At 46.9% G+C, this 15,335-nt stretch overlaps 2 protein-coding genes across 2 annotated transcripts; both read right to left on the bottom strand.

Moving 5' to 3' along the window:
* Positions 1–2,766: 2,766 nt before the first annotated feature.
* On the bottom strand, positions 2,767–6,362 carry F5J12DRAFT_783947 (uncharacterized protein; the record flags this gene model as incomplete). Its single annotated transcript, XM_051742955.1, has 20 exons — positions 2,767–2,831; positions 3,141–3,284; positions 3,322–3,412; positions 3,501–3,521; positions 3,667–3,789; positions 3,830–3,876; positions 4,074–4,146; positions 4,178–4,408; positions 4,467–4,491; positions 4,783–4,904; positions 4,961–5,087; positions 5,134–5,137; positions 5,160–5,253; positions 5,302–5,448; positions 5,556–5,583; positions 5,606–5,721; positions 5,779–5,886; positions 6,032–6,126; positions 6,191–6,208; positions 6,284–6,362. 20 exons carry the CDS (start codon positions 6,360–6,362, stop codon positions 2,767–2,769), a joined length of 1,758 nt encoding a protein of 585 aa, XP_051598395.1.
* A 7,982-nt stretch (positions 6,363–14,344) lies between these two features.
* On the bottom strand, positions 14,345–14,560 carry F5J12DRAFT_709378 (uncharacterized protein; the record flags this gene model as incomplete). Its single annotated transcript, XM_051740615.1, has 1 exon — positions 14,345–14,560. A coding segment is annotated over one exon (216 nt), but the record flags the coding sequence as incomplete, so codon positions are not given.
* Positions 14,561–15,335: the final 775 nt, after the last annotated feature.

The raw sequence follows: 15,335 nt of genomic DNA, 5'->3' as shown, positions 1-15,335 counted from the left end.
CATCCCACTGGTTGGCAAAGGGGAGGGTGGGATGTCCCAATGTAGGCTTAGAGGCTGTTGGGGGACATCCCACTGGTTGGCAGCAGGGAGGGTGGGATGTCCCAATGTAGGCTTGGAGGCTGTTGTGGGACATCCCACTGGTTGGCAAAGGGGAGGGTGGGACATCCCAATGTAGCCTTAGAGGCTGTTGTGGGACATCCCACTGGTTGGAAAAGGGGAGGGTGGGATGTCCCAAGGCAGCCTTGGAGGCTGCTGTGGGACATCCCAAGTCCCCTTGTGAAAGTCAGTGGGATGTCCCATCCCAGCCTCAGAGGGCTATGATGGCACATCCTCCTAAGTTACCTTTGCAGACCAGCACAATGCCCCATGATGACCTCAGAGGCTCATCTGGGACATTCTGCCCTCTGCAGATGGTGTTGCAAAGGTGACCAACCCCATGTTCTATGTGGGGGACTTTGAGATATTGGCTTGTTACACAAGTGTTCAAAAACCATTCACTTCTTCCTTCATACAGTACAAATTGCATGAGGTATAGACACAAATTGATTGAATCTATTATTGCAATTTTCAAGGCAAATGTGGAGGCCCAGGTGGGTCATCTCCCTGGCAACTAGTGAGATGTCCCAATACAGCAGAATCACATTGCAAAGATGTACATGAAAAGTACTATTGTATACTACTGTGCATGGTGGGATGGGAGGGGATGTATAGGTCAAAGGATACTTTGTGGATTAAATCTGTCAGAGGAGCAAGGGGGCTAGGATTTCTGCAGCTATTTCAATGCTAATATAAGCTGCACTTTCAGGAGTAGGGACCCCAGTCACCCAAGGCAGTCTTGGGACATCCCAAATAATTGCATTTGAATGGATGGCTATGTGGGAAATCCCATCTGTCCCAGGGCCTAAAAATCTGCATAGCCCTGGGACATGACCAGATGTCCCTGGGCAGACCTTGGTCTGGGAGGCTATTTGGATGGTTTGGAGAAACTATTCAGCCTAAATGCTTATGAAAAATGGTTACCTGAAGTGCCTGCTGCACATTCTTTGCTGACATCCTGTCCTGGGCCATATCAGATTAGAAATTGAAAGCATTTTGATGTTGGTGGCAACATTGATGATTTCTTTCAAATGGGGGACACCTAGAGTAGCATTTTTGCTGAATACAACAGTGTAGTGGAAGGCATTAAGAGTCATTTGAGTAGCTGGTTCACCAATAGACTGGGCAGCAAGAGTACCACACATCCCTCCAGGGTTAATGAGAGTATGGTTGAACTTTGCCTCAATCTCACCCAGGACACCCACTCAAACACTTCACAGTTGAGGTGGAACTCTTCCAATATGTGGCAGGTAGTGAGTGTGGCTTGTACATTGTAGGGAACGAGTTTGAGTTCCCTAGGAGAATTTGTCTTGGTCAGAAGAAAATAGGGGTTGGGGGACTTGTGTTTTATTTCTTGCTATTGTTTTTGTGTTTGTACCACTGGACTTAGTGGCAAGCAGCCAAATTGCTGACTAAGTATGCATGCTGTGTTTGTGCAAGTTCAGTTTACCAGGGAAGCAATTCATGTCAGAGGCCCTCAGTAGTAGGGTGATTTTGTCTTTCATTTTGGTGAGTTTTTGAAGTTAGAATTATTACTTTGGGGAGTACCCAAAGGGCCAGGAGGACTGGCAAGAGGTATTGGACAAACAGAGCTAAGTATTCTTTTCAGTTCGCATTTTTTACCTTTTTATTACACTTCTTTTCTCCAGCAAGAACCTCCCTTTTGGGTCAAGCACAAATCTTGCCCATCACTGACAATTACTAATTCTAGGTAACATCTATTACCTATTCCTACAACATGCATGTGGAAGGTCAGTAAAGCATTCTCCTGCACTTCCCTGCTAACCTCTCTGTGAAGTTGGTGGACTGTGTCAACAGTGTAGGTTGGTTCGAGGTCACTAGACTTGCAATGGTTGATGTGGAAGATCCAAGCAGCACTTTGAATGATACAGTGCAAATTGACAGGCATGCAGTGGGAGTCAGGCTATCTGCATGAGGGAAAATGAGTGACCACAACTGGTGATGATCCTGCATGAGGCGAAAGTGTTTGAAGATGATGCAGATATGATTTTGGCTGACAGATGTATGTATGTGCTTCATTGAGGAGTACCTTGGCAAAGATGATGCAGACATGATTTTGGCTGACAGAGGTGCATATGTGCTCCATTGGGGAGTACCCTGGTGAAGACAATGCAGATATGATTTTGGCTGACAGAGGTGTGTATGTCCTCCATCCAGGAGTACTCTAGTGAAGACAATGTGGATACAATTTTTGCTGACAGATATTTGATGCCAACAGGCATGGGGGGGGGGGGGTGCAGAGAAAGCCAGGGAGGGGGATATGATGTCCTCCAGCATGTTGATGAGATGTCATTGGATATAGTTTGTCTTGCCATCTTGACAGCAGTATTGATTAGATCTTCTTGACCAGCTGTGGCATGGAAAAAGTACCCCTGCAGTGGTCAGACTGTGCATGTCTGAGTTCTCCATGAATCCCCTCACCTCTGGGCTGAAGTCATCCTTGGAAAAGTGAGGTGACATCTGATGGGTAGAAACTGAATGGTATATGCTTTCCTTCTCCACTCTGCTGCCCAACACAGATGGACATCTGTGAGACATTGATACACAAACCTTTGGATCCTGTGGTGGCCATTCACAAGCAGGGATAAGTACATTTATTCATGTTCAACCACACTTTCAAAATTCTATCTCACTGACCTGCAGCACATCTCAATTTGTGTACATTGTGGAGCTGGCAGTCATGGGGAATGAGGTAGGTGCATTGTGGATGGTCCCTGGATATAGTATGCAGGGAGGGTGAAATGGATGAGATGGAAAATGCTGGAGTGGGGAGAGAGGGAGATGCATGTGACTGAGAAGACTGGTTACTCACATTACCAGGTTTCCAGCAAACTGGAGAGTGGGAAGATGACAGGGTGTCCTTTGGGCACACCATACAAAGTGCAGAAAGTTGGTCAGGTACAGAAGGCAAGCAAGGTAAGGACAGTTACCTAGGAGATCTCAGTGAGCATGACTGAGTTCATAACAACCTAGGTGAATAAAGTCGACACCCAGAACACAGATCACTGCCTTCAAGTTCACACCATCAGTCTCCAAAACCCACTCCATCTTCATCTTGATGCTCCCCTCATCATCTGGGATGGTGAAGAAGGATTCAACAAATGTGGAGTTTTTGGGAGTGGTGGAGGTAGGGTCAGGATAACTGCTCCAACTCCCTGCCACTGAGCCTGAACATGTTGATCCTTTGGCATGTGATGAACACACCATGCATCCTATCCTCTCTGTATGTAAGCTGGATGAGGTCACCCAATGAATTGCACACTGTACCATCATAGTGGATGTCATTAGACATCCCCTGTTTCCACCATTTTGACAGTGATGTCAATGAGACCTTCTCAACTAGCTGTGGCATGGAAGAAGGCCTCCTGCCAAATGGTACACACTTTCCTCCTACACTCTGCCACCTGACACAGACAGACATTGGTGAAACATTGATATTATAGGGTTTCCAGGATTTCCAATGAACCTGAGAGCTGGAAGATGATGGGGCAATAAACATACATAATTGTTAGAGACAGTGCACTCACACTCACTGAAAACAATGCCCACCTGAATGCTAATCTCTGGTCCATCAGATCCTTCCCAAAATTTGTAGTACCCAGCCTTGGGAATGAGCTGCATTATCTTTTTCTTTTTGCCTTTCAGATGTGTGAAGCCGATGAATATGCCTCTCTTTGGGTAAAAGTCAGTATGTATAATGAGTCAAACCTACAGAATTGCCCAGGAGACCACAGTGAGTGTGATTGAGTTCATAATGATCTGGGCAACAATGCAAACCGAGGCAGCAGGAGCAATGTGAAGGCAGGCAGTCATCATTGGATCTGGAGGATGGAACCTGATATGTCACATTTGCTTGGGCAGGCAGACTGGGAGTGGCATGGAGCAAGCACAACAGTAGGCAGGGAAGTGAGCAAGGTACAGTAGACTTGCACAGACATGATAATTGCACCACTCACAAACCAATACAATGCTATAGAAATGTATGCTAGGCAAATGGCTAGTCCTTATCCATGAGACCAGTGGCTCCAGCTTCAAGACATGTTGCATCCACACCACCTACCAGGTCAATAACTCCAGTTTCATGAAGAGGGTTAACTGTCAACTCCACCAAATCAGGCCTTGAGTATTCTAACATGACTGCCAGCATCTCTATCTCATAGGCAGGCAATGGATCTTTGTCCACTGGTGTTTCAAGTGGTAAACTCAGCACAGAGAGCTTGTATGACTTATCAGAATGGCTCAGGACCCAAAGGCCATGTTGGAGCCACTTGCTGTCAACATTTCCTGGCAGCTGTAGACAGTAAGTGATGAGGTGGGGTAGGTGGATTCAGCACAATTGTAAGACTCACCTGCAGAAGTGTGAACATAGTAGCACTGGTGCAAACACCCATCAATCAGGACTGGATGGTATCTGGCAACCAGCAAAGGCACTGTGAACAGAACTCTGCTAGTGATGTGAGATCAGGCTGACAAGACCTCATAATGGCAATGGGGGGATGGCAACCCTCTGACCATGAGGTGAGAGGTAACAGATACATCACTAAGATGGTGGGGTCAGGGAACTCAATACATTCCTCCACAATGATATGGGGAAGCATGTGGTGCCTACATCTGAGGAGGTGTTGAGGATCCACTCATAGCACCTCGCAGACATTGTCATGCCACCTGGCAATGAACTCCATAAACTCCATGAACTGAAGCATGATTGTGGCTTCAAAGAGGGTCTTTCCAAAGCCATAGTTAACCAATTGGTGGGCAACATCTGTGCTGCACCACTGGCAACCTGTCTAATGAATTGAATGAGGATGGGCAGCATCTTCAGGGAGCTGGATATGGCACTTACCTCACTATCTACACTACTCATCAGTGTGACAAGGAGGAGGTCACCCCACTTGAGGCTGGTGCAATTTTGTAAGGCATCTGATGAGTAGAGTTGCATGTCTTCATACTTGCCAGATGGTGGGATGCCACTATTTGTGGTAAGCTAAATGACCACATCTCCATGTTGGAACTGACCTATCTGTGAATGATGCAAGTCATACCAAACAGCAGCACATTGTTGTACAGCATTGCCACAACATTGATGAGGGTGCATGACTGGAGGCAGGTGAGTTCCACCTCTGCCTCTCCCAGAGCCTTGTGAGCTTTGTTAGCACCCAGTGACATGTACAACCAATGACTCACCATGTGCCAATTGAAACCAAATGCTGTCAGCAGCTCTTGAAAGTGCTGCATGAGGAGGGGCAGATAGCATGTGCACACAATGTCTTTTCCCCTCTTGAGATGAGGGCAGTCTGGCCCATCAAAAATGAAGTATGGGTGGAGTGGCATCTGAGAGATGGAAGAAAGGCAATGGAAAGTCATTTGTATTTCATGTGATCATCCTGTGCTGGCTTGGCACCATGAAAACACATTAAGCAATGAATGCATCCACACACTAGTGGGGTTTGTGAGGGACAAAAGGGACTATATGAAGCAGGCCACTAACCTGGCATTAAAGCCCACAGTGAGCAACTGGGTGCCTGCTCCATCACCCCACATGCCAAAGTTCTCAGTAGCAAGCTTGCCAAGTGCACATTGCCTCACCACAGGAGCAAGATCTAGCTAATTACAGTTAACATGGCCAGGCCAACAAACAGCAGAGAAAAAAATGTGACTCACTGGCCACAGTTCAAGTGCCTGCATGGGTTTGGAATGTGATGAAAGACTTGTTGGGAGGTAAAGGGGTGCAACAATGTAGAATACCAGTTGACATAGGGAAGCACTCAGCTGACAAATAGGTCAGTGTAGTCTACTTGCCAGTTTAACATCATGGTGGATGGCATCAGGAGAATAGGCACACTTAATGCACAAGATCTGTGTTTCAAAATTTATGAGTGGAAGGGGAAGGGCAGAAGTTGACAATGCGACTCACCAAATGATCAGTACATGCAAGGACAGTCTTGAAGCCAAGTTGAACCTTCTGATCCTGAAAATCTTGAAGGGGGCCAACAATCAGCTCGAGGATGGCTGTGTAGACATGACATCTGGTGCCAAACTGCCCAGTGAAGGGAATGGCCAATGGGCTGCTCACCAGACCCATCCAATGGAACTGAATCAACCTTCAAGCAATAGTGATCTGTCAACTAGGTGAAACCTTGGGATAGGCTTGCTGACATGTACTTACCAACAGCAGTGATTGAAGAGCATTGAGTGCTGAGTGTCAAAGATGGAGGGTGAAGGCAGGCAAGGGCTCCTGCTGCCATGCACCCCACTAACCTGCCCTAAGCAATTATGTTAGTGCCCCAGGCCCAATAGGCCTCAAGGCTGCAGACTGGTTCAAGCTGCAAAGTGCTGGAAAGCAATTGTAAAGTCCTATAAAGTGACTTTGTGATGGAAAATGAGTACACACATTTGCATCCAGGCTGTCTCTGTTTTCAGTTTTGAACCAGTGAAATTAGCAAACCAGTTGATGGGATGCATTGAAGCTCATGAAGGCCTGGATCCCATGTACTCACGATGGCCCAGTAGGAATTACAGTATTATGGTGGCAGGGTCCTGGGTGAGGTGTTTTGTAAGTATGTGTTTAGGCAATTTGCACCACCATGCAGGTACATGCATAACTGATGAATGCATATTGTATATGCACTGTGTGTGAACTAGTGGTCTACTTTCCTGCTATTTCTTCCAGCTGGATGGCCCCATCTATACTGTGGCAAGTTGATGGTCACCATAAAAACAGACTTGGAGTTGTAGGGTCTGCTGCAATGCTCTCATGAAAATATCATAAATGGAGGTTTGAGCACTGAGCAGTGGAAAATATCATAAACAGAGGTCTGAGTGCTGAGCAGTGGAATCAACACTGTAGACATGACATCACTGGTGCCAAGTCAATCAATGATGCCCATGCAACCCTGCAAGTCCAACACCAGGCAGGAATGATGACTAAATGAACATTGGACATGCTGGACACTGAGTAGTGCTGAACACTGAGTGCTGAGTGATCACAATCTCCACACAGGAATTTGAGTGCTTCAAGCCACTGGGTCATCATATTTGATAAGTACAGTAGGCAGTACACATACTGTACTAATATTATACTATGCTATGAACCATGACTGTGGTCTGCCAAGGCTAGGGGGTCTAAGCAACATTGATGTCAAGGTTGTGCAACCCTCTGCTTGGCTCCTGTTCAGAATGTAATTCCATTTTCCACTAACTGCTAACTGCCAAATGTTTTGCTTCTGTGTCCTGACACCATCCTGCATGATTGACAATGCTGGTGCCATCATGAGCAGTCAGACACTCCAAACAGCCATCCCTGCTGTCGAAGGTGGCCACTGTGGCTGGGTGGCTGACTCAAAATTTGCAGTTCACACACACCACCTACCTGTGAATTTTCTGGAATAAATGTACATAGTAACTACAAGATAGGTGAAACAGATAAGGAGAAAAGAAACTTGAGACTGGTTCTTGATTATTTCTTGAAAGGACTGGGTTTGTCCAGGTACTGGTCATGATACTCCTGGACAAGTTCTGAGGTGTTATCCAGCTCTGTTGCTAGTACCCAAGTAGTTTCTTTGTCAGTTCCCTCATAACTGGTCCACTGGACCAGGTACTGCAACCAACATTCTCTGTTCCAGTGAACCTTTGAATTGAGTATTTCTGCTACCTCAAATTCTAAGTCACCATCAACATCTACTGGTGGGGGTGGAGGTTGAGTCTGGTTGGTGGTATTTGGGATGGCCAGTTCAAGTTGGGATATGTGGAAGACTGGGTGTACAGCATACATGGAGTCTGGTAAGTGCAGGGTAAATGAGTGAGAGCCAGCCTGGGCTATTATGGGATAGGGCCCAAGGTTCTTCTCACTCAGCTTCTTGGAGGGCCAGGTCAACAAGAAGTACTTGGCTTTTACATAGACATTATTGCCCACTTTGAAGTCTGGGGCTGGCATGTGCTTAGCATCCACCAGCCCCTGGTAACATTTCCAGGCAAGAGCCATTTATTCACAAAGGTATTGGTGCAGAGAGTCTAAGTCAACTGCATAATCATGAGCCTGGTTGGATGTGAGGTTGCACTCAGGGAAGACTGAGATATTAGGGGGGTAACCCTTATTAGTGAAGAAGGGTGATAACCCAGTCATAGCACTGGGTGCATTGTTGTAAGCAAGCTAATGGTAGTAACTCAGCCCAGTTATCCTGTTGATAGTTACAGTAGACCTGGAGATATTGTTCAAGGGTCTGACTGGTGCACTCTGTCTGACCATCCCCCTCTGGGTGATACCTGGAGGTGAAATGTAGTCACATGTCTAGAGCCTTACCAAGAGACTGGAAGAAGTGGGATATGAACTCTGATCCCCAGTCTGAAGTTACATGGGCTGGTACACCATGCTTGGAGAATATGTGCATGAGGAAGAGCTTGGTGAGCTCAGGGGTTGTGATGGTGTCATGAGTAGGTATGAAGATGGCTTGCTTTGAAAGCCAGTCAACCATGACAAGGGTGGTAGTAAAGCTGGTTGAGGCTGGGAGTTGCTCTATGAAATCCATTGAGATGGAATTCCATGGCTTCTTTGGCACAGGGAGTTGCTTGAGTAGGCTGTAAGGCCAGTGGCAGGGTACCTTGGCCCAGGCACAGGTAGTGCAGGACCAAACATAGTCCTTGGCAAATGTCCTTAGGCCACACCAAGTGTATTCACACTGGATGAGTTCCAAGGTTCTATTTTGGCTGAAGTGGCCAGACAAGGGATGATCATGCTTGAACCTCAAGACATGAAGATGAAGGTCATTAGAGTCTGGTACATAGATTCTTCCATCTAGGCAGAGGAAGCCAGTGTCATCAACTGACCACCAGGAATCTGATGTATCTGAGGACTGGACTTGGGTGACCAGGTCTGAGGGTAAAGCTGAGAGGATATCATTGTGAAGTTTCTCCACATCCATCAGTGCAACAGCATGCAGGACCAGGTACTCAAGTTGACCTGGGCATAGTCACTATCCCCCTCTTTGGGGTAGATGTCCCATTGTCTAGTTAGGGCATCAGGCTTAGCACCAAGTTTACCAGGTCTGAACCAGATAACCATATTGAACTGTGATAGACACTCAGACCAGTGTGCCTGGCACTGGGTCAGTACCATTGAAGTGGAGAAGTACTCCAGGTTCTTATGATTGGTGACAATGTCAACCAGTATAGCAGATCCTTCCAGGTAATGCTGCCATGTCCAGAATGCCTTGAAGATTGTGAGTAATTCCTTATCATGGGTGTCATAGTTTAACTCCAGGGCTGTTAAGGTGTGAGAGTAGAATGCAACCAGCCAGATTTAGCCATCACCACCAGTGATGGACAAAATACCAACTATGGCATAGTCAGATGCATCAGTCTTGACAGTAATAGGAGCATCTAGGGAAAAGTAAGTGAGGACTGGGGCAGTGGTGAAGGCCTGCTTTAGTTTGTTGAAAGACTGGTGGCACTCCTCAGAGAAGTTCCAGGGAGCACCTTTGTGTGTCAACTGGGTTAGAGGTACCACTATGTCCAAGTAGTTAAAAATGAACTGGCAATAAAGATTGGCAAAGCCCAGGATGGACTGGATGTCTTTTACCTTCTGGGGCTCAGGCCAGTCACAGATGGCTTTGACTTTTTCTGAGGATATGGTAAGGCTGGTCAGGGACAAGTGGTAGCCCAGATATTCTGCAGAGTCTGAGTGGAACTTGCACTTCTCCAGTTTAGCATATAGGCCATGCAACCAGAGCTGGCAAAGAACTTTCCAGACATACTGCTTGTGTGAAGACTCATCTCTGGAGTAGATCAGGATGTCATTGAGGTAGACAACAATGCAGACATCTAGCATATCTGCAAAGATTGAGTTGAAAAACTGTTGGAAGGCAGCCAGGGCATTGGTAAGACTGAAAGGCATCACCAACCACTCATATGATCCATAGTGCATTCTGAAGGCTGTTTTCCACTCATCACCAGGTGCAATCTGGATGAGGTGGTATGCATGCCTTAGGTTGACTTTAGTGTATATTTTGGTGTGGCTAGGAGAGTCAAGGAGATCAGATATTAGTGGTAAGGGATACCAGTCCTTCTTGGTGAGTTTGTTAAGGCCCCAGAAGTCAACACATAACTGGAGTGAACTGTCCTTCTTCTTTATGAAGAGGACTGGTGCAGCATAGGGGGAAGAAGTGGGCTGGATGAAACTGGTAGTCAGGTTTTTGTCAATGTACATCCAGAGAGCTTGCAGCTTGACCAGGGATAGTGAGTAGATAGTTCCAATGGGTGGTGTAGTACTCTCTTCCAGTTCAATCTTAAGGTCATACTCCTGGTGTGGGGGGAGAGTAGATGCCTTGGCTTTGCTAAAGATGTCAGTGAAGTCATGGTAGTTCTTTAGTAGGCCCACCAAGTCCAGTGGAGGGCCAGTAGAGGCAGACTGGGCCAGGACCAGGACCAGTGGGTGTAGATGAAGCTGGAATTGGGTGGATCCCTCTAGCTTGCAAGCATGTACATATGCAGCTGCATTGATCAGGGTGATAGGGGGAGCCTTCAGGGGGGTGTGAACCAGTGAGTTGACAGATGGTACAGATGGTGCAGGGCCAGGGCTGGGTTGGTCAGGTAGACCAGGATTGGGAAGACCAGTGTGGCAGGGGTTGTCGATGGGGTTGGCATTCCTCCTGTAGATGTCCAGAATGTTAGACTGCTCAGTACCCAATCAATTGGTGGATTGTAGCAGGTGAGCCAGTCATTTCCAAGGACTATCTTACATTCAGAACCCAATGGGGCTAAAAACAGGGTTACTGGGGTGACATTACTGGTCACAAATTGAACCAAGAGATCTACTGCTCAGGTGATAACAAAACTTGATGACCCATCAAAGAGCTGGAGTTGGATAGGGGACACAGAGTAAGGGGTAAATGAGTGTTGATTAACAAATTCATTATCTATAAAACTATGTGTGGAACTGGAGTCCACTAGAGTACAGAACTGGGGCAAACTGTGACTGACAATAGAAACATGGGGAGTTAATGAATTGGGATTGGAAAGAGCAGATGTGTTGAGATGAGCCTCTGTGAGTGCACAGCCAGAGTCAATGCAGCTCTCAGTCTGTGCAGAGTCCTGAGGGCTGCTACCTATTTTTTTGGCTCAGGGGCAGAGCCTGAGGTTGAGGCCAGTGTTGCCTCAGAGGTGGCTGCAGTGTGAGCTGTAGCCTTCCCAGCTTTCTTGGGTTGTGGGGTCCAGGTGGTTTGAAGTTCCATGACAAACTCTTTCCATGAGTCCATCCAGTAGGGCCAGTCCTCTGGGTCTTCAATCCCAAGTAGGTCTGGTTCAAACCACTCAAGAGCCATCCCTTTCAGGAATGACTGTGTGAAAGTGACCTTGGCTTGATCACTTCAAAAGGCCTGGGGCCAGTCCCAGAAGTTAAGTTCACATTGGATAAGAAAAGTATGAAGCTCCTTTGGGTCTGTCCCATTGAGGGTGTCTGGTTCATGCAATTTGGTTCTGGAGGATGATTCAGAGCTGGTATGAGCATTGTGTGCAAGAAGCTCAATGGCTTTAGCAAGGTTGTCAAGCATGGTTACACCAGGCTTGACATCATCTTCTGGGAGGGGATCTTCCTTGTCATTATCTGGGTCATCTGTTCATATTAGGTGCCTGTGCACCTCAGGACTGCATTTCTCCTCTGTGTTATTTCTATCTAACCCTACAGACATGTAGTGGACACTTAGCTTCGCTCTAAGTGTCCTTGGTTTGCATTTGTTTATTGTTTACATTTGTTTATCATTTTGTGCACTTACTGTTGTGTGCCCAGTGAAATTTTCTTCAGTCTCTTACACTGGGCACAAGGTATGTCTCATGTAGTATTCCCTTGAATATTAGTCTCTTACACTGGGCACAAGTGGCCTCAGTCTGTGGTTATCTTAACATCATCTCCCAGCCCATCATCACCAGGGTCATCACCACCAGGATTGAAGTCATCTGGTTCATCTGGGTCCAGTTCATCATCCAGATCATTAGTGGGTGTGGGAGGTCAATTAGAAGTGGGAGTGGTAGACTTGTGGGCTGAGAAGCCCCTGAAGTTATTGACTTCACCAGGCAACCTTCTGGCTGTCCCTAAGGACACCAGGGCAGCAGCACAGCACAAGCCAACAGCTGAGGCAGATTCTGGATTGGTGGTAGCATGTAGCTGTGCTGCTTGAGTTCTAGTCTGGGTAGGCATGCCAAAGATGTGTTGTTGGGGTTTGGATAGAACAGTAATGACCCACACAAGTGGGAGTCTGAAATACTGTTAAGTTTGTCACCAGTCCAAGGCCAGTCTGGAGTCTGGTCAGGGGTCAGAGGGGAAGATGAGGGTACTAGAGGTTTGGACTATTGTACTTAGCAACTGATGTAGCAGTGCTATTCCCTTGCATGGGCTGCAGTCCAGTTGAGAGGCAGAAGACAGAGGAGACTGGGTTTGATGAGACTAGATTGATTTAAGACTGAGGCTACACAGATGTTCCTACAGCTTAAATACTAAAGGTAAAGTAAGTGTAACATAGCACTGGTACAGTGGTGATTGGTAAACAGATTGGTAAGTAAGATGTTACAAAGAATATTATCAAGCAAAGGTATGAACAAAGGATTTACTGGGAACCAGGGCAGGACTGGTGGCTGAGCTGGGTATTACAGTGGTCTGGTACCAACTGAGCAGACAACTTGATTGGGCACTGCCTTTCAGTGCCTCATGAGCTAACATGTTTCTAGGTTGAAGGGTTAAGGCTGGGACCAGGGCAAGGGTTGGGTGAGACTGGTTGAGACTTCAGTAGAGCTGGTCTAGGGTGGTCTAGACATGGTCATGATACAGGGTCTACAAACCTCAGTTCAGCATGGAGGTGTTCTCTAGGGTGGGTGGGAACAAGGACCATTTGACTGGTGTTGGGGTCATGAAGTTCAACAGACTGCTCATCATTCAGGAAGTCATGTGTAACTGAACTTAAGTGGCAATAGAATGGGCAGCTGAGCAGTAGGTCAAAAGGGACATTCTTGACAACTTGTATCTGTAGGAAGACCTCTAACAGTCTGATCATGAGCTTGGCATCTTCCATAATCCCCAAGGTACATGTGTGCAACTTGTTTGCTGCTTCAAGTACTGTCATGCAGTCTGGCAGCAGCAGAGTACTGATAGCCTGCCACAGCTCCTTCCTAAGAGCTATCACCTGGCAGCCATTGTTGAAGATGCACTCAACATTCAGTTTATCTTCATGACCCCATCCACTGCCCTTAGCAGCATTGACTCAGCCCTGACCATCTTCCCCTCTTCCTCTATTACCATGTACTGCTCATATGCGAGCGATTCTGATGGCTCAGAACTGAGTGCAATGGTTTTTGATGGTGGTGGCAGGAACTTGCTTTGCTGTGGCCAGCTCCTTCACCTGCTTACAGAGCTCCAGGCTCAGTGCTAGCAAGTTGCAGTAGGACACTTTGAGCTTTGTGTCAAACATACCATTCAGAATCCTTTTGATTGCAGTGGGATTGTTGAAACTGCTAGTAAACCTATACTGGGGTTCTTTACCATTTGACATGGTGGATTTTTCCATCATAACTCTAAGGGTAGCAGATGGAGCAGTAGGTATTTTGCTCAAGGAGCTTGCTCACTTGGGTATGTTGACTCTGTTGAAGTGGACAGACTTCTTGCCTTTGATGTTTGATTTCACCTGCTCTAGCTGAGCATATGCACAGGCATAGGCAGTGCAGTCATCCTTGTCCTTGATCTGTGTATTCCTATATCATCATCAAGCAGGTAGAGGACAATCCTGATGCAAGATTGAGGGGATCCATTGACTGTTCAAAGAACATAGGAAGAGGTCATGTGGGGAGGGGAATTGCAGGTGAAGGGCAAGGTTGACATCCCTGCAGAAGACACCTCTCCATAGGTGTTGATCAAGGCAAGGACTGCCTCTTGCATCGAGTGCCACATGTTGATTTTCTGTTTAAAGTTCCTTCCTGGTGTTCCCCAAGGTACATCCTTTCCATCTGGGAGGAAGACCTGGTTTCCCACCAGTTTACACTTTCCAACTTTAATGTATTTGTGGACATAGGGGCAGTCTGGGGTCAGGTGCCCATCCTTGCTGCAGAACAAGCAGTCCAGTCAGCAACAAGGCTCATAGAGCAAGCAAGCAGGCTCACAAGGATGTGCTTCATTAATCATAGGGGCTTGACAGTGGAATACTGCAGGATGTTGAAAGGCCATGGGCAATGCTAGTGCCATTCCACTACTCAGAAGGAAGGTGGCTTCCTCATAGACCTCCTTGAATGCCCAAGGCTTGTCCATGTAGTGTTGAGGATGAAGGAGTGACAACCACTGTAGGAGGATGTTCCTAAAGTCCATATGGAAACCCTGTAAAAATTTGGTGTCCCTTTCTCTCTCAGAAAGGTGATTCCTCCTCCCTAAGAATGTTGCAATGTGCTGGAATTCTCTGAAGTACTCTCCCAGCTTCCCTCATGTATTCATTGGCCACAATGCATACCTTTGGATGATCTTGTCCAATTCCAACATGGTGCATCAATGACTGTCATAATCCATGCTGGGATAGTAAGTTTTGAGTTCTTCTATGAACCCTTCCCAATCTCCTTTTGTCACTGCATTCAAGGTCACCCAGAGCTCTTTGTCAGTATGACTCAGGTAGCAGAGGGTTCAACAGATTTTATCTTGGTTGGCATAGTAGCCCACATCTTCACATAGTTGCTTGATGTCCTCCAGGAAATATAGGAGGTCACATGGTTCCCCCAAGAAGGATGGTGCTTTGGCTGTGTTACAGAGGGGCATCTCCTTCCTTCCCAAGGACATCTGTGGTCTGAGTGGCATGTTGGTAGTATATGTGGTAGTTCCTGACTGGGGGAGGGGGTGCAGTACAAGGTGTGGGAAATGGGACAATGGATTCTCTAGTGATGGTAAGGGATGTGCAACCTTGGGTGAGAGTGGGCATGACGATGACTGAAGCAAGGCAAGCAAGGAGAGTGAGGACTGTGGTGCCTTTATTGTGACAAGTGGCTCATCAGGTCCTAGCAGCTCACCTGAGGTGGTTTGCATCAGGAGAGGGTCTTGGGGTTGCACAGGCAGGGCAACACTGTTGTCCAGTTTAAGTGCTCCTGGGAAATACAGCATTTCAACAAGGGTAGATAAGGGTGGAACAGGTGTATTTTGTGGCACAAAGAGGAACAGGACTAGTCTGTTTTGTTCATCAGAGCCTGATGACTGGGGGAATGAG

This window comes from Pisolithus orientalis, assembly GCF_024613125.1.
Source record: "Pisolithus orientalis strain OTSU chromosome Unknown F5J12scaffold_22, whole genome shotgun sequence".
NCBI classification, from domain to species: Eukaryota; Fungi; Basidiomycota; class Agaricomycetes; order Boletales; family Pisolithaceae; genus Pisolithus; species Pisolithus orientalis.
Note: the sequence above shows the minus strand (reverse complement) of the source record. Positions and strands in the feature narration are given on the sequence as shown.